This window comes from Trichosurus vulpecula, chromosome 2 (assembly GCF_011100635.1).
Source record: "Trichosurus vulpecula isolate mTriVul1 chromosome 2, mTriVul1.pri, whole genome shotgun sequence".
Taxonomy (NCBI): Eukaryota; Metazoa; Chordata; class Mammalia; order Diprotodontia; family Phalangeridae; genus Trichosurus; species Trichosurus vulpecula.
In genome coordinates, this window is record NC_050574.1 from 189756715 (window position 1) to 189782440 (window position 25726).

The following is a 25726-nucleotide window of genomic DNA, read 5'->3' on the forward strand; positions in this document are numbered from 1 at the left end:
TTTTCAGTGCGTACATTTACATCTCAGAAATTGAGATCAAGACTTGACTTACTCTACTGCTGACTAACTAGACTTGAGGAAGTAGTGGAGAAAATGTTAATGATGCAAATTCAACTTAAAAGTGTCACACACTTTTTCCCCCAGAGAGCCAGTTGTTAAACATTTACCAACATACCTCCGCTCACAGGCCATGCTCCAGAGAATTGAAGTTTCTATAAGACTTTATCTTTGAATAAGCAAGTTTTTTTTTTGAGATTCGTTTCAATAAGAAATCTATTTTCATTTTAGCTACATAGCACTTGAAATTCTTATCTACCTCGCTGGGATTAGAAGGGGATAGGAGAGGGTGGGCAGGGAAGGGGGAGGCAGGTGGGATGGAAGGAGACAGAATGTACTGCTTAAGGATTTAATTATATGGATTGTGTTGCACACCTCCTCCTCCAGACCAACAATTTCTCTGAGAAATCTCTCATTCTAGCCTAGCTTCTTTGCAAAGATTTAATAACTAAAGTTTGTCCTAAGGCTTGATTTCCTTCATAAAGGAGGGTAGGGCACATTGATGGCTGTGCTGCAGGAGATTAGTATCAGCCACTCAAATGGCAAGATACTTGTCCAAATGTATGAGTCAGTGGAGGTCCTTCAGCAGCCTACATCATGCTTCTCTCCACACCCATGTGAAGGAATTTATCCATCAGCAGAGGGTAATCTTTGCCAGGTGGGTTCTGAATTAAAGAGGAAGATTTCCTTGGAACAGGTGTGATGGAATAAGAATGAGAATGGAAGACAGAGGACCTGTTTATTGTGATAATAATATCTTTTGAAGACCTGGCATTTAGCCTGTCCCTAACAACTCCACTATTTACTAGCTTATGTCCCTGGGCAAATAAATCATTTAACCTTTTAGTTTCCAGAGGGCACAGTGAAAAGTACATTAGACTGAGAATCAGAAAGGCTATCTAAATGCTGGGTGCTATCATTACTAATAAACAAGGCGGGTTGCATTCAGTGACCTCTAAGGTCCCTTCCAGTTCAGGAATACTTGCTCTAGAATCAGAGAACACAGGTTCATATCCCACCCCTCACACTTAGTCCTGTGTGACCTTCAGCAATTTGCTTAAATGTCAATTCCCTCATTTGTAAAATGAGCTTATTAGAATAGATGGTCTCTGAGTCTGGCTCTATGATACCAATTCACTTCACCACTCTGACCCTCAGATTCTTCTTCTGTGAAATGGGGATAGTAACCCCATAATACCTACCTCGCAAGGTTGTTGTAAGGATCAAAAGAAATGATACACATTAAGTGCCAAATAAATGTTGGCTATTATGTAGCCTTACTTCAAATCATAGAGAAAATTTTTATAGCTTTTAATAGTACATTTATGGAATAAGAAATCAAGGTATTATTGCTCCCTATTTTTTTTACATATGGGGAAAATGAGACATAAATTGTGTTCTTAATAGGTGTATAGTACAGGCAGATTCTGAATCTTCAGAGGACCTTAGAGATTGATGCACAGCCTATTTTTGTAAGACCTGCTTCTTTTCCATCTTTAAATGAATAGCATTTAGAGACACAAAAATCACTCTTAGCCATGGCTCTGATTGAACCTGTGGGTAGTTTGCCGACTCCTGGTCCAATCTCATTTTGTGCATTAGGAAGCTGAAGTCCGAGGTTAAAATGACTCACCCACCAACCTGCAGCACATTATCTAACTTCAAATCCAGCCACCTTTGCTCTCTACCACAGCTGTCTTCCAGCTGAGCGCTGTAGCCCCAATATCACTTGCTACGTCTTTGAAATCCCACTGGATAGCTATGATCATGTATGACCCAGAAGCCCCCGGACTGGCCTGGTTTTCTCCTGTTCACTAACTTATGCACTGTTTTGAGATGACGCTTGCGTTGTAAACTATCCCACTCTATCGAGAGCTTTGCTCAGCTCGAGTGTTAATGTTACACACAGTCATTCACCTCTTTCACCTCAAATGATCTATGACTTCATCCAGGCGGGCATTCCCTCCACTGGCACAGATCACAACCTCGTCATACCTTAGTAGACAGTTTTATGAGAATCTGTGGTTTAAAAAAAAAATAGCCTCTGTTGGCCAGCTCCTGGCAATAACTCTCTGAACAAACCTAGCGAGGCCGAGTCTCAGATTCATTCCCAGACTAGTACTCAGTGCTTTTCCAATTTGAAAGGATCTGCTAGATAGATTTTGCTCCATGGGGACAATTCCAAGCCACAGGGAGGCATTGGAGGAGAATATTAGTGGAAGACAGTTGTTATAAGTGCACAAAGTACTATCTTTTTATTAGTGCTTTACAGCTAGGGGAGGGAGTAGGAGGGGGGGACAGAAAAGCACTTATTAAACACCTACTATGTGCCAGGCAGTGGCAGCTAGGTGGTGTAGTGGTTAGAGCACTGGCCTTGGAATGTGGAACAATTTGGCTAAAACTTGGGGGTTGTCTATGAGAGCATTAGAAAAAGAGAAGTAAGGCCAGACAGGGCAGCTAGGTGGCATAGTACATAAAGTGCTGGGCCTGCAGCCAGGAAGACTCATCTTCCTGAGTTCAGACCCAATGACTCTGGGCAAGTCACTTGACCCTGTTTGCCTCAGTTCCTCATCTGTAAAATTAGATGGAGAAGAAAATGGCAAACCACCCTAGTATCTTTGCTGAGAAAACCCCAAAACAGGGTCACAAAGAGTCGGACGTAACTGAAATATCTGAATACACATGTGCCAGGCACTGTACTAAGCATTTTATAAAAATTCTTTCTTTTGATCCTCGCAACAACCCTGGGAGGTATGCCTATTTAGCGTACCCATTTTACAGTTGAGGAAACTGAGGTCGACAAAGGTTAAGTGACACGCAGCTAGTCGCTGAGGCCAGATTTGAAATCAGGTCTTCCTGACTCCAGGCCCAGGACGCTATCCACTGTACCACCTACCAACTGGCTACTGCCTCTACCTACCTGGCCAAGTGAGGGTCATTAATGAACAGCTGTGATGAGAGTTCAGTGATTTTCACTGATTCATTTAACAGACGCTTGTTAAGCACCTCCTCTCTATGTACTGTAATAGGCATATCTTTTTTTATCTAAATTTTATTTATTTATTTACTTTTAGTTTTCACCATTCACTTCTGTAAGATTTTGAATTCTAAATTTTCTCCCCCTTCCCTCCTCTCCCCCCTTCCATGATGGCAAAAAATCTGATACAGGCTATATATGTATAACCATATTAAACATATTTCCACACTAATCATGCTGTAAAGGAGAATTAGAACCGAGGGGGAAAACTCTGAGAAAGAAGAAATAAAAAAAAAGTGAAAGTGGTATGCTTCGATCTGCATTCAGACGCCATAGTTTTTTCTCTGGGTATGGATAGCATTTTCCATCAAGAGTCTTTTGGAATTGTCTTAGATCAGTGCTCTGCTGAGAAGAGCTAAGTCTGTCAAAGTTGATCATCGCACAATGTTGCTGTTACTGTATACAGTGTTCTCCTGATTCTGCTCACTTCATTCAGCATCAGTTCTTCCAAGTCTTTCCAGGTTTTTCTGAAGTCTGCCTGCTCATCATTGCTCAATAGTATTCCATTATATTCACATACCACAACTTGTTTAGCCATTCCCCAGTTGATGGGCATCCCCTCAATATCCAATTTTTTGGCTACCACAAAAAAAAAGCTGATATAAATATTTTTGTACATGCGGGTTCTTTTCCCATTTTTATGATCTCTTTGGGATACAGACCAAGAAGCGGTATTGCTCAGTCAAAGGGTATGCATAGTTTTATAGCCCTTTGGACATAGTTGCAAATTGCTCTCCAGAATGTTTGAATCAGTTCACAACTCTACCAACAACGCATTAATGTTCCAATTTTCCCACATCTTCTTCAACATTTATCATTTTCCTGTTTTGTCATGTTAGCCAATCTGTAGTACCTCAGAGTTGTTTTAATTTGCATTTCCCTAATCAATAGTGATTTAGAGCATTTTTTTCATATATATTCATATGTGTATTTTCACAGATAGCTTTAGCAGGCATATTTTTGAATATCATTTTTCAATGTATATGCATTATTTGTTATTGGCTCACATTTACTATTTAAATCTAGCTGGCAGTGTGATAGTAACCTCTCTGGCTATCTACTCTAATAAAGGGGTTGTACTAGGTGATCTCTAAGGTTCCTTCCAGGTCTGATATTTGATGAGAACCCCTACTCAGACCCTGATCTGATTCCATTCTTGTGTGTTTATGTGTGTGGCAAAAGTTATATACTCTTATCCACTCAAAATCTACTGTAACCCATAGAGTCCCCTGGCTTCTTATGGGAATGATTTTTATTGCCAGAATTTACGTCTCCCTGGAATAGCACTAACCATTTTTCACCTCAATAAAAAAGAAGTAAGAATCCTGTTGCCTGATGCTCTTAAATTAATGTTCATTAATCTCTGTAGGAGAAATGTCCTAGTAGATGAATTTTTTAAAGTTCACTGGAGACAAGAGAATATTTATTTCTTCAGGGACTTCTTTATAGGAATCCCTTCTCTGAACCTAGCCTTTGTCCTCACATTGCTTTTATTGCCCACCATCTTCCACAGTCTGATACATAGTGACCCCATCTAATGGGGTCCCATGACCCCAAACTCATCTAAACTGAGAGATCATCATCACTTTTTTAATATATAACACCAATTGGAAACATAGGGGGGAGAGTCACAGTAACCCACCAATAATGAATGCTATTCATCTCCTTCTCTAGTGAATCTCACACCTTCCCCAAGTCCCTCTGGCCCTCCATTTCATAGCAGCACTTTATGGTTTAGACTCCCTTAGAAGGGAAACAAACTTGAGGCCAGCCAGAAGGGCAACCCCTGCCTCTCCCAGTATTCTGGTAAATCTAATCCAAAGACTCATAAAGACATCCAGCCTTGGGTCATTCCTCTGATCTCATGGACTTCTCTCAAAAGGCAAATGAACTTTGGGTATCTCGATGGGCTACCCTCTTCCCAATGGAATTATATACTGAAATGGAAATATAACTCACAGTCATGGTCCAGATCTTGTGCTCCCTTTTATCTTGGCTTAGACTGTACTATTCTTTTAGCTTCATGGGCCATGTGCAAATATCTAGCCATCAAAGATGAAATATAGATCTAACATAATATAGATGGAAGATACATCCTCCATTAAAATCTTATTCTATTGCCTTTTCCTTGTAGAATGTAAGATTCCTGAGGGAGCTCTTTCTCCTCTTTTGTTTGACCCCAGATTGCAAAACCAGAACCAATGAGTAGAAGATACAAAGAGAAAAATTTAGGCTTGACATCAGGAAAGAATTTTCTAACCATTAGAGATTTCCCAGAATGGAACAGGTTGCCTTTGTAGAGGAACTGGGTTCTCCCTCGTCAGAGATCTAACAAGGGATAGATGAAAACAGTCACGTGTATGGTAGTAGGCGTCTCTTCTGTGCTGAACTCGAGGGTCACTGAGGTTGCTTCCAGCTCTCAGATCCTTTGATCTTGTGAGGGCAGGGATGGATGGTTTCGTTTTGATCTTTGTCTCTCTAGCACCTAGAACAGTGCCTTGAACATAGTAGGTGCTTAATAAGTGCTTATTCAATTTGTTGAATGTACTGGAGAAGTCAGTGCCACAGAAGGTTGTCCTGAAAGGCAGTAGCAGCAGAATGCTGCCCCAGCAAGCTAGAAAGGCTCAAGGATGAACTGACTGTATGCCATCCGAAGGCCAGCCTAGGCTCATTGCCAGAGAGCCACCACCAGGCATTAATACTTGTTGGCCACAATGACTCATGAAGTCCTTCTGCTGAGGCATGGAGGGCTAGCCATCTGACATCAGTGCTACACTCAATGATGAAACTGCACATCCTTGAAGTATCCAAATAACTATAGATTTACACATAGAGGGATTCACAGACGTAGGTCTATGCCTGTATGCTTTATGTAGTTAGCCCTCCAAAATCCAGGTGGTAAAAACCAGTAGTACCAACCTCAAATAGAAATGGAGGCCACTAAACGGTGCATAAGGGTCTCTGTGAGTAGCATATTGACCTAGAAAACCACATAGTTATATTATCCCTGTTTCAGTATTTTCTTTATTCTGTGAAATATTTCCCAATTACATTTTAATCTGGTTTGGCGCATTCAGGAGTGTTGTGGGCCACATGCAGCCTTGGGGCTACATGTTTGACACCTCTGGTATAAACAAAAACACTGTGATGGGGAAGGCACTCGGCAACCACAAAGGCCATATAAATGTGAGCTATGGTAAGAGGCAGCATGGCATGGTGGTTAGAGAGCGGGCTTCACCATTAGGAAGACCAAGGCCCAAGTTCTGCCCTTGACATATATGGGCTGTGTCATCCTGGACAAATCAATGCATCTCTCAATGCCCCCCGACAGTGAAGGCTGGAAGGTACAGAGGGAGTGGCGATCTACACTGGTAGAGGATACTGCTCACTGGGAGTTCCCTATGCAGATGAATCCCAGGTCTTGTCAAAAATAATGGTAACCAGAATGCAAAGCAAAGCGCCTTGTTCATTTTCTTGTTTTCATTTTCCTCTAGTCACCCTTATATCCTAAAAGGTCTTAAAATAAGATGAATGGTTTAATTATTTCCCTGGATTTCAGGAGAGTAAGAAACAAAAATATAGCAAGCCAGGGCAGAGGAGAAGATGGGAGAAATACAGAAGGTATTGATAATTACTGTATTCTACGGTCACTACCCCAGCTCATTGAAAAAAAAATTACTTGGCAAGAATTAGGGAATGGACCTCCACCAATATCCTGCATCCCCCAGGAAAAATATAGGGAGAAAAAACTGGTTGCAAAGAATAAAATGTTGACTTCTTGAAGGCAGAATAAGCATTTTTGTCTTGGTAGCCCTGGTACCTGGCACAGTTGTCTAGTACATGGTAGGCACTTAGGAAATGTTGATTGATTCCTCCATTTGTCTTGGTCCTGGTTGCCTGAATAGGAGTCTGGAATTCATTTCTGAGAAATGTTTTTCATTTGGCTTTTTTAGTGAGGAGGGGTTGAGGAGAACCTTCTTCCTTCAGGTAAGGTCTTCCTCTTTGGGCATCTTCACCTGCCCAGCTAAATCTCTTACTTAATGTTTGTGATGATGTTCTCACTTATCCTGCAAACGTAGCTGGGATAAGGCTATTTCACAGTTTTCTATTTTTGTTTTTAAACATTCTGTTGTCCCTTCCCCGCAGCCTTCAATACAGCAAAATGTGAGAAACTACAAAAAGAGAAAGAGGATCTGGAGAGAAGGTTTGAGGACGAGGTGAAGAGACTCCGTTGGCAGCAGCAGGCTGAACTCCAGGACCTGGAGGAAAGGCTGCAGCAGCACTACGTGGGAGAAGTGAAACGCTTACAGGAGGAACACCGGATGCAGCTAATGAGGCTCAAGTGTCAGCACCAGGAGCAGGTCAGCTCTTTGAAACACTGGAGAGGCTTGTCGACAAGGTGTAAATGGGAGGGACGGATGAAGGGGAGAACCGATACGATTTTCAAGCAGCTTGGTGGTTTGGCAAATAGAGCGCCAGACCTGGAGTCAGGAAGACCCATGCTCCTGAGTTCAAATCTGACCTCAGACTCTTACTAGCTTTGTGACCCTGGGCAAATCACTTAACCCTGTTTGCCTTAGTTTCCTCATCTGTAAAATGCTGGAGGGAAGGAAATGGCAAACCACTCTAGTATCTTTGCCAAGAAATGGGGTCAAAAGGAGTTGGATACCACTGAAAATGACTGAACAACAACAAAAACATAGCCTTAACAAGGCCTCATGCATTTGTTCATTGAGTGAGCAGGCACTATCTGTCACAGGTTGGAAAAGTCTGATCCCATACTTTTCTAAAAGAATCTTTTACTGTTTTCCTTTTTTAAAGGCCTTGCATCCCTAACCTAGATCCATCATCATAGCCCCTTTGGGGGTGTAAGTGCAGTTAGGGCCTACCTATCCCCCACAGCCTAACACTGTATCACCAGGCCACTGAGAATCCATCCTGTGTCTCTGCTCCCAACTAAAATCCTGGTTTCTACAGGAAGACTTTACAAATCCTCTTCATTCTAATGCCTTCTTTCTCTTATTTCCTATTTATCTTGTATAAAGCTTGTTTGTTCTTTATCTCTTTCTTTTTTCTTTCCCTTTCTTTCTTTCTCTTTCTTTTCTTCTTCCTTTCCTTCCTTACTTCTTTCCTTCTTTCTTCTTCTTCCTTTCTTCCTTTCTTCCTTCCTTCCTTTCTTCCTTTCTTCCTTTCTTTCTTTCTTCCTTTCTTTCTTTCTTTCTTTCTTTCTTTCTTTCTTTCTTTCTTTCTTCCTTCCTTCCTTCCTTCCTTCATATTGTCTTCCCCATTAGGTTATGAGCTCCTTGAGGACAGTGCCTGCCTTTTGCCTCTTTCTGTATCTCCAGTGCTTGGCACATACTAGGCACCTAATAAATGCTTATTGACTGACTGCTATGTCCAACTTAACTGGCATTTTTGGCACTGCTCAATGAAGGTCAAGTAGTTGGATAGCTGTTATGCTGCTGTTTTCCTGGGGTTCTTAATTGTTTCTTTTGCTCACCAGCTCACAGTATATACTGCTTTCTAAGGGAGTGATTCTCTCACCCTGGACAGAATCCCTATCTGCCTAACTGACAAGATTGGCTTTGAATGGATCCAGGGTACTATCTCCGTTGTATTACATTGTGTCTCGAGTCATGTTGCATTGACAAAAAAAAAATCAGTAACAAAAAAATCAAGCATTTATTAGGCTCTTACTGGGTAACAGAAGCCGTGCTAGGTGGTAAGGTTACAAAGACAAAAAATGAAATAATATCGGTTAAGAAAAACGACATGAACACAAATAAATATACGTAAAACATCTACAAAGTAAATATAAGGTAATTTCAGAGGGGAGGTATTAGCAGTTGGGAGACCAGGTCATACATACCTCATGGAGGAGATGTATGCAGAAGGAACCAGACTTCCGCTATCGTCAGATAGAATGAGATCCTAGAAGGTCACCAGCATATGGCAGAGATCCACTCCTTTAAACTGGGAATACGGAAGCAATGGGATTCTAAGGTACTGTTTTCTAGGCTGTGGTGGGACGGGCATGAGACATGTACAGAGGTGTGCTATAGTATAAGGAAACATTCTTAGCAGAACTGATACATGTATGGGAACAGTAGTCTGGCTGTTGTGGCAGGGCAGAAAAAGAGGGGGGGAAAATCTCCCTGTGTGTCTAGGAAGGAAAGGTAGGAAGATGTTGCAGGAGAATGTGTGAGCCATTCCTACGAATTTGCTTCCTCACCATTTGTTTGTTTCATCTGATACAGACACAGTTTTCTCTGACTTGGGAAAATGAGAATTTAGTCTGATTTGGGTTCCTTTCACAAGTTAAAGCAGTGGCAGTGTAGAGCCCCCATTTCTTCATGCTAAACGTAAGTCTTCTCTAAATGAATTATCCAAAGCTTCTGATAACAGACATGAGCTATTTCTGCAAAGAGCTTAATGGAGTTAACCCAGCATGTCTTTACTTATGTCTAGGGATTGCTGCCCTGTTGTTACGCTGTCCTATAATTCAGTACATGTGTGCATCAGATAGTTGTGGGTGCAGAATAGTATCATTGAGAGTAACTGGTTTGTTCTCTAAAATAAGAATATGCACCGTCCCTTATTAAAGGATGCTCATCATGACAATAAAAACATGTTCTCACCTCTTTGAGCCAAAAGAGAGAGTATTAGTGGCCAGACCTAGTTTATGAGCGCCATCAGGAGTAATTACTCAGTGGGCCCCTAGGAAGCTAAAAGTTAAAAAAAAAAGTGATATGAAGCCATCCAGTTCTGCCATAGACCAGTAATAGGTAAGAGTGATTAGCATCTGATTTTTGTTTTGTGATCTGGGGTTCATAAGATAAACTTGTGCTTGTGCTGTATTATTAAGCCTTAATCACCGAATGGGAGTTGCCTCAGTCAAACTGAGAGACCTGTTAAGGACCTTAGCTTGAAAAGGCCAATGTCTCCCGCTGCACCCTGGGCCATCTCCAGTTGTCCTGATCTATATCTGGCCACTGGACGTAGGCAGCTCCCGAGGAAAAAATGAGGCTGGTGACTTTGGACAGCCCTCCCTCACTTAAAAGCCAATTCACTCGCAAGTCATGGCATCATCTCCCTGATATAATGGTCCTCTTCAAGGACAAAGGACAAACAACAACTCACAATATAGCTCTTGAGCCGTGAACTTGGAATCTAAAGAACTAGTTAGATTCTAGCTGTTACTAAGATTCTCTTAACTACAGGATTTTAGGTGGGGCCTCGTTTTCTCTCATCTATCAAATGGAGATTAATAATTGTATTCCTGACCTTACGCATTTGCGAGGAAGAGATTTTTAACTCTACAATGCTGTATTAATATAAAATCTTGCATCTTCTCCATTTTGTTATAGTGCAGACATATCTTGCAGGATTACCCTTATGTTTCCCCATTATATTATTAATACATATAATATATTGTTACTGTAGGAAAAATTACCCCGATAACATTATTTCGCTTCATGGCTTGTTTTTGTGTAAGCAATTAATGACATTAGCACAGAATGCTTATTTATCTTACTATTCTTTTCAAGAAGGACTGAGGTTATAAGACCTGGGCCTGAGTTATCTACTGGTCTTTGTATTAGTGTGACACCACCCCCATTTAGAAAGGAAAGTGATCATTTCCTGACTGTGAAGAAATGCTCCCAAAAGAGGTGGGATGGCCCAATAAAGCCACTCAAGGACAGTATAGTGAATCTGCCACACTGATCTTCTCTCTGAAACATGATGGGTAATGACTCTTTAATGTCCCCAAAGGTCTATGAACTTCTAAATTGCTGAACAGTAATAAGACTTATGCTCTAGTTTTAGCTCAAGTACTCCCATTAGCTTCAGACAAAAACATTTGGCCAAGACAGTGTGGACAATTAATAATCTTTCTAGTTACACAGCCCAACAGCATTGTGGTGAATCAACCTTTCATTAATAATAATTCCTCAGAGTATTCGTGGATATATGGGACCATCATACCATACTCACTATATATAGTGGTATTCTATCACCATGTAATCAGAGGCACACCACACAGCAAATCATGAGTATAAAAAACAAGCTTTAATAAATATTACCAACCAGTGGCGATAGACCGCCTAGGGAATATGGGGTCATTCTTCAAAATGATGCCTTGTCACTATCTCATTCTGGATCTGTGCCTGGAACTTCCTCACCTTGGAACATCCAGCCATCCCTGTGGCTTTCTCAACTTGAAATATTGTTCTATAAAGCTTTGCTCTTCTCCCATTGGTGAATTCTTCCTGGGGCCTCTCATTTGTAAAGGGACCCAAGCTGACCTTCATTCGCCTCTCAGCCCTGTTCCTGCCTCCTTAACTTGAAAACCACCACCCCAAACTGGGTATACTTATTCCCCACACCATATCCCCATTTTTTAGATCTCTTTTGTGGGTTGTATTGTTATATTCTATCATTAACATTTAAAGGAAGGGACCATCTTTTTGCTTATATCCTTAGTTCTTAGCACAGTGTTTGGCATGTAGTAGGTGCCTAATAAATGCTTGTTTCCTTCCTTTCTTCCTTCTATAGCTTAACTTTTCAGTTCATCCCTTCTTCCTCATAGCTTAATATCTAGAGAGCACAAGAAACTGAATCTTGTAGTAGGAGTGCTGAATGATTTTGCATTATGCTACATGGTCTGTTTGCCTCCAAATAATTTGTGGGCTGTTGTAGGTTCCATAATTAACTAATATCAATAAAAGAGGAGAAAAATATATTTCAGTTTTCGGCTAGTGATTCATTTCTGCACTAATCTGAGGCAGCTTTGAGATGATGATCCTAGGGAAAAAAAAGCCAACCCTCAAACAGGACCTGGGATGATTAAATACTACCATATTCAGCCTTTCTGCAGAGAGGAAGAGAGATGTTCATAGCTTTGGGCCTCAAAGAAAATATTGCTTAATTAAGAATGTTCAGTAAACAAGAGTGAATCATTGCAGGCATCTGTCCTCGCCATGTTTGTAAAGCTCGGCTAACAATAAATAGCTGGTGTTACATTATAGACTCTGACTGCTGATGCTCCCGCCTGGATAGACGAGGTTCAGGTGAGGCTCTCACCAATGTCACTTTTGTTGCTGTTCAGTCATCTCAGTCATATCTGACTCTTTATGACCCCATTTGGAGTTTTATTGGCTAAGATCCATTCCTTCTTCAGCTCATTTGACAGATGAAGAAACTGAGACAAACAGGGTTAAATGACATGCCCAGAATCACACAGCTAGTAAGTGTCTGAGGCCAGATTTGAATTCAAAAAGATGAGTCTTCCTGACTGCAGGCCCAGCACTCTATCCCGTGCAGTACCTAGCTGCCCTATGTCACTTAGCAAAGGAGAATTCAGATAATTTCTTCCCAGAAAGTACAGTACCCTGAGAAATTGTTCTGTTTCAATATATGTATGCACATGTATACATGTAAATATGAATATATCTGTATATGCATATATGTGCTGATTAATATATCCATATATCATAGGGAGGATATTGTGTGTACAAGCATATACATAAACATACACATGTAACTCTTAACTTAGGAATGGAACCTTAGAGATTGTGAAGTCTATGCAAAGCCTTGGATGACATTGTATGAGTTGTTCCTGAGATCGAAGGACTGTAATATCTTCTGAATTTTAAGAGGAATAAGAATAATTCAACTTTACATAGTTCTTTCAGCTTTACAGAGTACTTTGCTAACAACAGCCATTTGGAGCAGGTCACACAAGTATTATGGTCTCCATTTTATTGATGAAAAAACTGAAGCTCAGAGGTTGTGACTTACCAAGGATTACATTGACTAGTAGGTATTAGAACTAGGATCTCAACTTGGGTTTTCTAACCCCACAACTCTCTTTGCACTATAATGTGCTCTTTACTGAAAAGAGAACTTAGCTTCAGGATTAGGGGACCTTGTCCAATTTGTTCAGTCATGCATTTGTTCAACAGACTTTTAAGTGCCTGCTGTATACCAGGAACTCTGCTAGGTTCTAAGGATGCTTAGATTGGAAAGCAACATGGTCCCTGCCTGGCACATGGTATTTGCCTAATAAATTCATTCTCTGTCTCTCTCTCTCTCTCTCTCTCTCTCTCTCTCTCTCTCTCTCTCTCTCTCTCTCTCTCTCTCTGTTTCTCTCTCTCCCTCTCCCTTTCCCTCTCCCTCTCCCCCCTCCTCTTCTCTTCCTCCTTCTTTCTCTCTTCTCCCTTCCACCCCTCTCTCTTCTTCCTTTCTCTCTCTCCTTTTTTCTCCCTCTCTATCTATCTTCAAGGAGCTTATGATTACAGTGACACTTTAATAATATGAAATGAGCTTCCTGACCTTAAGAAGCTTGTGATCTAATATGGAGAAGGTGGCATAAGCATGATTACTTACCTTAAGGAGCTTATAACAAAAAATAGAGGTAACACATATAGCCAAATAATAAATAACTCAGCCCTTTTATCAGTTAAGCCTTAACCCCTGACACAACAGACCTGAGAACAATTTAGGAGGATCTCTCACAAAATCTCTCCGACTCATGCACCTACCTAGGGAAACCTTGGAAACATCAGTATCTGCCTTGTTTTACTCTCCAAAATGGGCCTTCAATTCTCTTGCAAATAATCATAGTAAGAAGACATCAAATGTAGGACAGATTTTTAGTCTAAAAGCACACACATATATAGACAGAATAGATTCATACTTGAGCCCTTTAGCTGTCAGGAAAACTTTCTATTTCCAGACAGTGTTCAAAGCACCCAAAACCAAAAACACCTTCCTGCTGATAGGTTGCATTTTCCTTCAGGATTCATATAGTCAACGTGTACTAGCAAAGTACTAGCAAAAAGAAGTGGGGGGAGGTCTGAGTGGTCCCTTGTTGCACAGGGTTCCCTGCTGTAACATGTCTCAATTACTAATTTAATAAACTGAAGAAATCTTTTTTTTTTATTTTAACAGCTGCTTATATCTCTCTATGGAACAAAAGTACTATCTTTTAGGCTTTATAAATTATTGAAAGTTATTGGCCATGTAATTCATTAACTAGATAACCAATCACATAAAATTATCATTTTTATCACTTAAGCTATGAGAAGGATCAGAGCCAAAATCCCCTTTGTCCATCATTACCATTCTTAACTTCTCACTTATGTGAGAAGTATCTCTCTAGTCTCTTCTCAAGAATTCTCTTCCTCTTCACAAGAAAAAAGTTACACCAGTTCTCTAAACAAAGAAGTCCTCTTCATCCTTTTTCTCTGTACCTCAGTTTATCTCTAACCAGGAAAGAAAAACAGTCTCTTTACCAATGGTTCCTTATCGAATGCTGAGCCCACACCAGCTGGGGTGCTCTGCCCATCCTCTGCTTTGTACCAAAACACAGAGTTTGGACTGGGTTCAGTGCTGGGCCACCTGCTTCTAATGAGAGGGTTTAGGTTTCCTTTTCTCACTTTCTTTGGCTTGTTAAACTCCAATTCTGGCGCCCCGAGACAGAATTACTTTAGTTTAGGTTATGGCTTACATTTAGTGTTTCTCAAAAAACAAGAAGTAAAAAGGTATCCATGTACCATATTAATCAACTTTGAGCAGGTAGGTAATTTGTTCCTGCACACAAAAGAAAAGAAAGCTAGGCACAAAAGACTCACAGCATACGTTAATAGAACAACTTAACATAAGACTCAGTAACAGCTTTTAACTTCTATTACATCTGCTGAGAGGCTGATAATTAAACCTCATCAGAACCTAAAGCAGCTTACAGGACTGCTGATTAGGCATTTTACATTTCGCTTCATCTTTGCACTATCCCGATCACTAACACTACATTTCTGGTGGTAAAATATCCAGGTTTGGGACAGTCCCTTTCTTGCTGGGAAGCCCCACCAGGGCTGGGACCTGATGGGATTCAAGACTTCCAGATCTCTAGAACTCACAATGTTGCCTCCAAGGCATCTCAGTATAAATCAGAAATTAATATAAAATAAAGAAAAGAGGCAGCCCCAACCCAGAATGGGGTTTGTTTAGGCCTTAGATGCCATGTGCATGGAGTTTGGAGGCTACACTCTAGCCGCTAGAGCAAGCCACTCATTTCCTCCATCCCCTTCTCTGGAAGTGGTTCATGGCATGACAAGCAGCAAGAAGCAAAGGAAGAGGCTGAGGAGGGTAGAACATTTGCTCCCTTCTGTGTACACCCACTGAGTCATCAGCCATTCCATCTCCATAGTCATTAATTAAAGGGATGCTCCCTCATCTGCAAGTGAAAGCCTCCTAGCCCTGAGTCAGCTCTGGAACTATGAATGACAGCTCTGAGCATGCTCCATGGGATGGCCCCTATAGGCCAATTCAGCCTCACTGCAGCTGTTAAACTGTCACTTCAAGATTCTAGCGCCTCTCAAAGATACAGTAATGGGATCTATAGTCCCTGGCGGGGAAGCTAATGAATCTGGTGTGACAGTGGCAAGGCCAAGGTTGGAACTTTGGCTCCTCCCCATTGTTGTTAGAGTATCTCTAAGTGGCCTTGGCTCCTAGGTGATTCCCTGTTTGGGGCTGTGTGGATGAGCAGACCCCCCTCTCCAAGGCCTGTGTGCAGCTGGCTGGTTTGACCTCTCATGTCTCCTCCACAGTCCACATGTTCCCTTATATCCAGACACAGATCCCTTCTTGCACTCTCTTGCACACGTGCTCTAGGGATCCCCCGAATAAGAGTGGAGGGAAGTGCTTAACCCAAGTGAGGAGGGATGGATGGACTTACCTACACACCTGCTATAGGTGTAATACAAAATAGAAACCAAATGTGCGAGAAAGGTACAGAGTGCCTGAGAACCAGAAAGGAAGGAGAATGATTCTGGCTGGGGCTCGGTGGGGGAAGTCAACGAAGGCTTCATAGGGAAGCTGTCGTTTGAGCTGGTCCTTGAAGGATGGGTAGGAATAAGATACTTAAATTTGGTGTTGGGGGAATTTCATGAAGTGCAATAAGGAGGTGGTAAGCAAAGAAGAGGGAAACAATCCACTTTGTCTTGAGAATAAAATCTACAAAGGGGGTTCATTTGGCTAGAAAGGTAGGTTGGAAGCCAGTTATTTAAAGGCTCAGAAGGTTTAGAACCAGAAAGGACATCAGTTATCATCTAGTCCCATCCATACATTTTATAACCAAACTGAGATCGAGAGAGGTTTAAATTGCTTTCGCGAAGTCCTACAGATAGCAAATGGCAGGGCAGTGCCACATTTGAACTCAGATCATGATTCCAAATCCAGAATTCTTTCCACTACACTGCATCGCCAGTGCCAGGATCAGGACTTTATTTACTAAACAGTAGGGTGCCGTTTAAAGGATACTTTCAAGGGGGTGAATGATGTCTTTAGAGCCATGAATGAGGATGATTAATCTGGCAGCCATTATCTGCAGGATGGATTGGAAGGGGAAGAGACAGAATGTGGGAAAGCAGTCATCATCAGTGCCCCAAAGCGAGAAGGAAATGAGAGAAGTAGCCATGGGAATGGAGAGGAGCAGATGAGTCCAAATAAAAGCACGAAAAAGTCCAACGTCCCACATACAAGTGAGGAGGCAGACTGGATCATGCATTCAGATGTAGGAAAACAATGAATACCCCTAACAAAGCTAAGAAGAGACCTCAGAGTAGCTACTGTCCCTTCTATCCAATATGCCTCTCAATCAGCAGGATATATGTGAAATAAAGGAGCTGTGATATGGTTAATTACACATGACATCTTGGAAAGAATTAGTGATTTTGGGGGGCACATACAGCACAGTCACCTGGCGTTAGAAGATCTGGATTCAGATACCGCCACTGATGCTTACTCCCTGTAAGTAAGCTTCCCTCGGGCCTCAGTTTTCTTGTTTATAAAAAGAAAGGATTGGACTAAATGCTTCTGAGGTCCCTTTCAGCTCCAGATGCAGGATCTTATGATCTGTGCCATATCTCTATCCATCATTCATGTGAGATATTCCAGGTCCTCTCTTGTTTTGTGCACTGGGGGTCCTATCTGTCACTGATAGAATTATAATGCATAACACCTTTTCAAAGGGTCAGACTCCTAAAAGACGGATAGCATTGTCCTAAGATGGCTGCCCCTTTTTTACTACTAGCTCATGTACCATCATAGGTCCACAAGACCCCTGCTTATCTCTGGCATTTTGAGATAACTGACTAGGCAACTGTATAATAATAATCTAGTATTTGCAAATACTTTAAGGTTTGCAAAGCACTTTACAATTTATTCTTATCATTTTATCCTCACAAAGAGCCCTGTGACGTAGGTACTATTGTTATCCCAATTTTTATAGAAGAGGAAACTGAGGCAGACAAAGATTAAGTGACGTGCCCATGATCACATGGCCAGTAGGTACCTGATGGTGGATTTGAATTCAAATCTTCTTCACTTCCAGTCCAGCACTGTGGCCACTGCACTACCTAACTAGCTGCCTCTTCTAATGATTTCCCTATAGCAACAAGTCATATTTACAGAGGACTTATTCCTCCTCCTGAGACTGCCACTCCAGCACCAATTCTGTCCCTCTTCCTGCAGTGTGTTTGGTCCTTTGTTGAGCTAGAAGACAGTTGGTCACCATTCTTCATGTGTGAACACATTCATACGTGATGCTTTCAGCCACCAACCACTGATGTTTCATTTGTGACCACATGGTAAAAATGAGGGTGTTGTTGGACTGGGATCCCAGATGTCACTCCACAAGGGACCCCAGAGGTCTGCTAGTCCAACTCACAGGTGAGAAAATGGAGAACATGGGAGTCCAGGCAAGTTGGCCAAGGCCACTATGGTTTGTCGGTATCGGAAGCGGGATCCTCTGGCTCTGCTGCTTATCCCTCTGAGTCTGTGATTTCTCACCTGGCAGTGACAGCGGTGAAAGCCCATCCTCTGTCTCTGAAGCTCCCTGACCCTTGTACTTGCTGCTCTTTTTTCCAGGTAGAAGACATCTCAGCCACCCATGAGGCTACCTTGTTAGAGATGGAAAACAACCACTCTGTTGCCATCGCTGTCCTCCAGGATGACCACGAACACAAAGTTCAAGGTAATGCCTGGGCTTGTATTTCACCCTGGGCTTTGCAAGGAGAGCCTTCAATTCCACCATGTTCTCCTGCAGACTCAGTTGAGTCTGTCTCAGCTCTATGTTTTCACCTTTCCATTGTGTCCTACACATCGGCAGCTTTGGGAGCAGTGGGGGACCAAGGCATGAGTGTAACTATGATCATGTAGGCCCGGACACACATCGGCAGCTTTGGGAGAAGTGGGGGACCAAGGCATGAGTGTAACTATGATCATGTAGGCCTGGACACACATTGGCAGCTTTGGGAGCAGTGGGGGACCAAAGCATGAGTGTAACTGTGATCACGTAGGCCCGGATGCACATCGGCAGCTTTGGGAGCAGTGGGGGACCAAGGTATGAGTGTAATTATGATCACGTAGGCCCGGACACACATCGGCAGCTTTGGGAGCAGTGGGGGACCAAGGCATGAGTGTAACTGTGATCATGTAGGCCCGGACACACATCGGCAGCTTTGGGAGCAGTGGGGGACCAAGGCATGAGTGTAACTATGATCATGTAGGCCTGGACACACATCGGCAGCTTTGGGAGACACCTACTAGCTGTGTGACCCTGGGCAAGTCACTTAACCCTGTTTGCCTCAGTTTCCTCATCTGTAAAATGAGCTGGAGAAGGAAATGGCAAACCACTTTAGTATCCTTGCCAAGAAAATCCCAAATGGGGTCCCAAAGAGTCGAACATGACTGAAATGACTCAACAACCACAACAAATATAGTATGGTTGTTTTTATTAACAGTATATGCTTGAGTAAATAGCTAAGGAGCTTCAGGCGAGACTTGGAGACACCATCCTAATGTCCTAATAAGGTTGGATGTTATCTAAAGGTTTTCAAGGCCAGTATTTTATAATTAATAAATAAGAAAACATTGATTGTGACTCTTAAGTCCACATTTTAAAAATAAAATCTCGGTATCTCTAATAATGTTGCACTTGGACTCTGCCTTGGCCTTATCTATTAGATCTCGGGTCTGAAGACCTGAGTTTGAATCCCCTGCCTGATGTTTGCCTTCTCTGTGACCTTGAGTAAGTCACTTCATTCCCTCGGGTCTCTGTTTCTTCTTTGATAAAATGAAAGGGTTGGACTAGATGGTCACTGTGATCCCTTCTGGCTCTAAATCTCTGATCACATACAGTGAGTTTAATGTGAGAAAGGGGTCAGAAATAGGAAAAGTCTCTTCCATTTAATTTTTTTTTATATCTTGCATTAAGATTCAGTTCTCTCATCTCCCACCATAAGCACATTCCTTTTCTTCTCCATGAGTCTCCCCTGCCTAAGAGAGCTCAGTCTCCCCACCTGTTTCCATGAGTGTTGCTCTGCACTCTGCATCTTGTCTGGATCATCAGAGCGCTCCAGGGTAACTCTGGGGTTTTCCTGCTTCTTCTAGTGTGCTTTGAGTTGTGTTTTTATCATGATGTACAAGACAAACCGTGAAAGATTTATTATAATAAGCTGAATAATAACTTTTCCATTGCTTTCAATGGTTACCCCTTATCGATACACCAGACGCTCAAAAATTGACTTGCTCCAATTTACACAATAAGGATTTCCTTTTTTTAAATATTTCCATCGCTTCTGAAATCTGTGATTTCTCTGGAGAGGTGCTCCCTCTCACCAAAGCACTCAGACATTGTTGTTTGTCCTTCATTTTCAAAGAAGACCAATGACAGACTGTAGAGGAAGTAGGGGAGGAGAGTCAGGTGTGCAGCCTGGGAAGGAATGAAGTGAGAGGCGACCAAGACATCCTCCTTAAAATAGAGGTACTGGAAGGAGCCAGCCAGTCAGAGGGAGGGTACTTAACATGTGTGAGATCTGGAGCCGGAGTGAGCTGCCAGGGTGGAGAGGTTTCTGGAGCATTGTAGACAAAGTCTGGGTAGAAGGTCAAGAGCGCAGCAGCCTAGAGAGGAATAAAGATGAATGTGTGTGTGTGTGTGTGTGTGTGTGTAGGTAGACATGGTAAAACACCTCAATGCCAAGAAGTAATTGCATGGAATGGTTATATCAAAAACGTATAGCTAAATGTTCACATTTATTTCCATTCAAATTCATTTTTCTCTTTACGTCATCCTTTGATTATTCTCTTCTTTACGCTCCCTTCACCACCATACATGGCATTTGAAAGACAACCTTTGTTGTGAAGCCAAAGGACAAGATAATCTTTCCCACAGTTTCAATCCAGTTGAACATCAGACCCGCCATTGGCTTCTTCAGCATTCTGCCTTCTCTATGGACCATATCCTACTCCCAGAATCCTTTGGAAGCCTCCCTACAGGACTGACTCGTTGTTGTTCATCCTTTGTTCTCAAAAGAGGACCGTGACATCAGGAAGGTGATGTCGTGGCTTGCAGATGAATTGGATTTAATTGAGATGGGGTTGGGCAAAGTCACCAGCCTCACTCTCCCCTCCAGAACCATTTGGGTCCAGTGGCAAGATATAGATCTGGATGACTGGAGTTGGCCTTGGATGCGATGGGAGATCTTGACCTTTTTAAGCTAAGGTCTTTCCCAGGTCTCACGGCCACCCTGAAACCACCTTGTAGATGTCATTCTAACTGGAGAAACACCACCATGTGATTTCTGAAGCTCCAGTCTTTTTAAATTCAGGGGACCTATGCCTACTACACATATCTGACAGGTCCCCTGCTTTTGAAGAGTGCCAGGGCTCTGAGGGCACACAAAGGAGGACCAGATAATTGCTAACCTAGTCATTGTCCAGTCCTTTTCTCAGCATCTCACAAATCTGCCATGGGGAACTTTTCTTTCCATTTTTCTCGTTTCTAAGAGCATTATTACTGGTCCCACTCAGGTTTACAAGAGCAATATCTGGGCAGAAAGAGTGACCCTTTAGTCAGACCCATATAGGAACTGCTAATGGATCCTTACAATTGTCATTTCATCAGAGGGTGACTGGAATCCACAAATTTCATTTTGAAATACTTGTCTGGTAAGGCCAAGTGTCGAATGGATTTTTTCCTTCTGTTGCCAGAGGATCTTTAGTAGTTTTCTCTAGTTCTTTCTTTCTTCCCAGGTATATCACCTTTTATCCACTCATCTCCTTGTCTGGTTGGCAGATGTACTTCCTTGTAAAGATAAAATCAATTTTACCTGCCTCCCCTCCCCCGCAAAATGGAAAATTTCGTGTTCTGTCCTATGTCTTAACAAAAGAGTCCTGTGCAGAGGAACTTTGGGTACATCCTTGTTCTTATTAAAATCATTTATCCATGTTGTCTGTTTTTCATTTCACCTTTATTTGAACCTGTGCAACCATATTCAGGTTTCCTAAGATCAAATCAGGTAAAGCATGACTAAGCACTTACGTGTTTTGTTTTGTTTTTTCCCCATTTGTTCTTCCTGGATTTCTTCCCAAGCATTTCTATTATATATCCATTTAAAGCCCTTAACAATCTGTCCTTAATCTATCTTTTCAGAATAATTTAACATTATTTCCTCTCACATACTTTACATTCCACCCAGACTGGCTTACATACTGTTCCCCGGATGCAACATTCCATCTCCACCCCCATGTCTTTTGCATAGGCTGTGCCCCAAGCTTGGCATGCTTTCCTTCTTTCCTTTTCCCCCTGGAATCCCTGATTCCTTTTAAGACTACTCCCAGGTACCAGTACTTGCATAGGACCTTTCTTGGTCCCTCCCCAACCCCAACTGCTACCATCCTCCCTTCCCAAATATTACTTTTCTATTCACTTTGTGCATAGCTTACATTTATTTCTCAGTATACATGTTGTTTCCTCCCTGAAACATGTCTGCTTCTAGAAGAACAGAAATATTTCATTGTTATCTTTCTATTCCCAGTGTCTGGGACATGATAAGGACACAATAAGGTGCATGTTGAATTGAATAGTATGGAATTGAAGTGTTAAGGAGGCTTATTTATAGATAGAAAAATGCATTTTCAATTTTTAAAAAAATCCATCTTTATTTCTATGTAAAAAAAATCTTTTTACAGTTTTCTCCTCCCAATCTGCTTGTCATGGTAGATTAAAAGTAATATGTTTTTAAACATTAATTTTTAAAACAGGCTTTTAACATTTAACATTTTTTTGTTGCTAAAATGCTGTTTTTAAAAATTAGGAGAACCAGATAAGGTACATTTCAGCCTACATTTCAGGTACAGTCTAAATTAGGGAAAGAATTCTTGAATTTAAAAAAAAATGAAAAAAGAATAAAAGCAATCACAAAATATAAAGTAGGTATTTTAATAACATAAAATTGGAACTTTTTCACAAACAAAAATCAACACATCTGGACTAAACATGGGATTAGTCAATTTAGGGGCAGAGATAAAAGGGAATCTTTGTATCTAATAGTTCTGATAAAGATATATTATCCAAGAAGATCTAGGGAACAAAGAGAAATATCTAATACCAAAAGCCATTTCCCAACGAATGAGTGATCAAAGGATATGAGCGAATAGTTCTCAAAAGAATTGCAAACTCTCAATAACCATATTAGAGAGTGCTCCAAATCATTAATAATTAGCGAAATGAAAATCTAAACAATTCTGAAGTTTTGCTTCACACCCAGCAAACTGGCTAAGCCGACCAAAGATGATGATATAATCAATGTCAGAGAAGCTGTGGAAAGACTTACAAGTAAACAATGTACTATTAGTAGGCCTCTAAATTAGAACAACCATTCTAGAAAGCAATGTGGAATTGTTCATCAGTCAAGAATTTAATAAGTGCCCATTCTGAGCCAGGTGCTAAGGATGCAAATACAATAAATGAAATAATTCCTATTTGCAAGGAGCTTTCACCCTAATGAGGAAAAAAAAAAGTAACTAAAATGTCCATACTCAAATCCCACTGCTAGGCATGTACCCAGAAAGACAGGTCCAATATGCCTCAAAATATTTATAGCAGCAAAGAATAAGCAACAGTGTGATTGCTGATAGATTGGGGTTACGAATTGTGGTACATAAATGTGAATGTTACTCTGCTATAAAAAATTACTTTGATGAATAAAAGGCAAATACAAAGTGAACTAAGTGGAACCTGTAAAACAATATATGGAATGACTTCAACTTCAAATGGAAATATACTCCATCACCACCACCAAAAAAGAGAAAAATGAAACTGCATGCCATGTAATTATAATGACCAAGTCTGAACCAGAAGTAAGTATAAAAATGCACCTTCCTCCCTTCTTGGCAGAGGGGAGGGACTGTGGATATGAAATACAGCATATATTATCAGGTTGGATTGGTATATTTAGTTTTTCTGAGCTACATTTTTTCCGTCTTTTTTATCTTTTGTTATAAGGAGTGGTTCTCTGGTTGAGGAAGGAGATATGTTGACAAATTAATATGACATAAAAGATATCAATAAAGGTGTTATAATATTTTATTTAAAAACAAAAATTCTCCATAAAATTTACCCTGATTAATCAGCATCCAAACTGCTGTTACGTAGCCAAAACCATCAAGAAGCTAGAAGTCCTAATTATTCTCAGCAATACAATGATCCAATACAATCCCAAAGGACTCATGATGAAAAATGCTATCCTCCTCCAGAGAAAGAACTGATGGCATTTGAGTAGAGACTGAAGCATACTATTTTTCACTTTTTCTTTCTCTCTCTCTCTTCCTTTCTTCCTTCCTCCCTTCCTTCCTTTCTTTTCTTTCTTCCTTTCTTTGTTCCTTCCTTTCTTCCTCTTTCTATCTTTCTTCCTTTGAGTATTCTTCTACAAAATGACCAATAACCTATATCAGATTGCTTACCATCTCAGGAAGAGGGGAAGGGTAGAATTTGGAACTTTAAAAAAAAGGATGTTAAAATTTGTTTTTACATGATATTGGGGGAAAAAATAAAATATTATTTTGGGAAATGTAAGTGAGTTTAAGCCAAAAGACATCAATAAAAATTAAATTAAAAATAAGAAACCGAAAGTCCAAAAGAGTTTAAACCTAAGTTAACTTCATCTAAATGTACCCCTTCTGTGTTTATTCTGTAACCTAAAAGATCCAGGAGCAGGTTTGTATTTGTATTTTTATCAATCAATATTTTAAATTTTTTCTAATTGATTTTCAGAAGTACCTCATGTATCTGACATTTTCAGTCAAATCCCATTTTAAACTACTTGTCATTTTTCATGAACCTCTAAAATGTTGTGGGGTTGTTTTTTTTCCACATGTATGTAATCTGGGGGAAAGGTATTTTTCCCTATATTTTTATATTGACTGGACAAAGTCCTTAAAAACCAGCTGAGCTATTAATTTTTATGACGCCTCTTTCAAAGGGTATTAACTCTACACTTATGATCAGTTTGTTTCTATATTGATAATTATTTCAACACTTCAAGGATCAGTCTTCTTCATATGGGATAACCCCATCCACCTATAAAGAACATGCCTTAGTAAACTGAAGTTAGCTATGATGGACCTTAGACAAGAGATTTTATGACCAAGATTTTCCAAGTTGGCACAAAAAGTCCAGTCTTGCCATTGGGATAGTCTTAGCAAAACCTAGAGTCATCTCTGTGACACAATGAGTCATGAGTGTAAGACTTTAGTAGTAGATGTGGAAAGTTAGTGTCCAAAAAGATTATGTATTTCTAAAAATCCACATATTAGAAGCAAATTAGAACATGGCTGAAATCTTCTGTAAGTGTATTCTTAGAACATAAATAGGTACAACTAATATGCTTCCTTTGTCACTCTTTCTTTACCTTGCTAGAAGGCTAGTGGAGCACATGGGTTCTCTGACAGTTATCCCTGCCACATGGTCAGCCCATCTTCTTTTTCATTCCTACATTTTTCTAACAACACCCTTTATTTCATTTCACCTTTATCATCCCTTACCTATAATGTGTTTCATTCTGCTCCTCCCCACCATTGTCCTTTGAATGATTTTCAGTTTCAGTTCTTTAGAGACAGGAGTATTTCATGAGTGTCCATCATTAGCACTGGGCGAGTATTGGCATTAAAAAGATGGGCCTTTGTCTCAAGGAGAAGCTGGTGGCTATTTAAGAAATATACCATTTTGCAAGGCACTTTAACCCACTCTTCAGTCCAATATGGTCCTCTCTCATTGTCCATTTGTGATGCCTGTTCAGTCAACTGGGATAAGCTCTATAGGTTGTGAATCCAACTGAATTGTTCATTTGGACAATAGGGATTCTTCATCCCCTTGGTTTTTCCTATGTGGATAGTTAGACTAAACTGCTTTGACTGATTGCAGTCTGCTAAATGAGACTGATAATGTTTGATGGCTCACTACAATTAACACAAAGATATCCGTAATTAGGGGGCATCTAGAGGATCTTCAGGTATTCTTCCTTCTCCAGAGGTCATTCTTCTTGCACTATGTATTGGATCTCCTTCATGACAGCCGTAAACACTTTTGGTTAACAAACATCCCTTTGTGCTTTTGTCTTTTGTTTTGCTTGATATAAATTAGCAGCGGTTTATCAAAAAGTTACGCCTATTATTATATCTTTCAAGCAAACACATAATTTTAACATATGCACGGAAGACAACTCATTAAAGGAAAACCCTTAAGGCAATATTTTGCTCTACAAATAAATCTTCTAACTATAACAAATG

The 25726-nt window shown here is 40.7% G+C and overlaps 1 protein-coding gene across 2 annotated transcripts in view; it reads left to right on the forward strand.

The window, feature by feature from the left end:
* Positions 1–25726, forward strand: part of MTUS2 (microtubule associated scaffold protein 2) — a 476293-nt gene that overhangs the window by 416220 nt on the left and 34347 nt on the right. For both annotated transcript variants that reach the window (XM_036747013.1, XM_036747012.1), the window contains 2 exons: positions 7241–7455; positions 18026–18131. In XM_036747013.1, coding sequence (XP_036602908.1) covers positions 7241–7455; positions 18026–18131 — 321 coding nt within the window. The remainder of the gene's footprint in view (positions 1–7240; positions 7456–18025; positions 18132–25726) is intronic.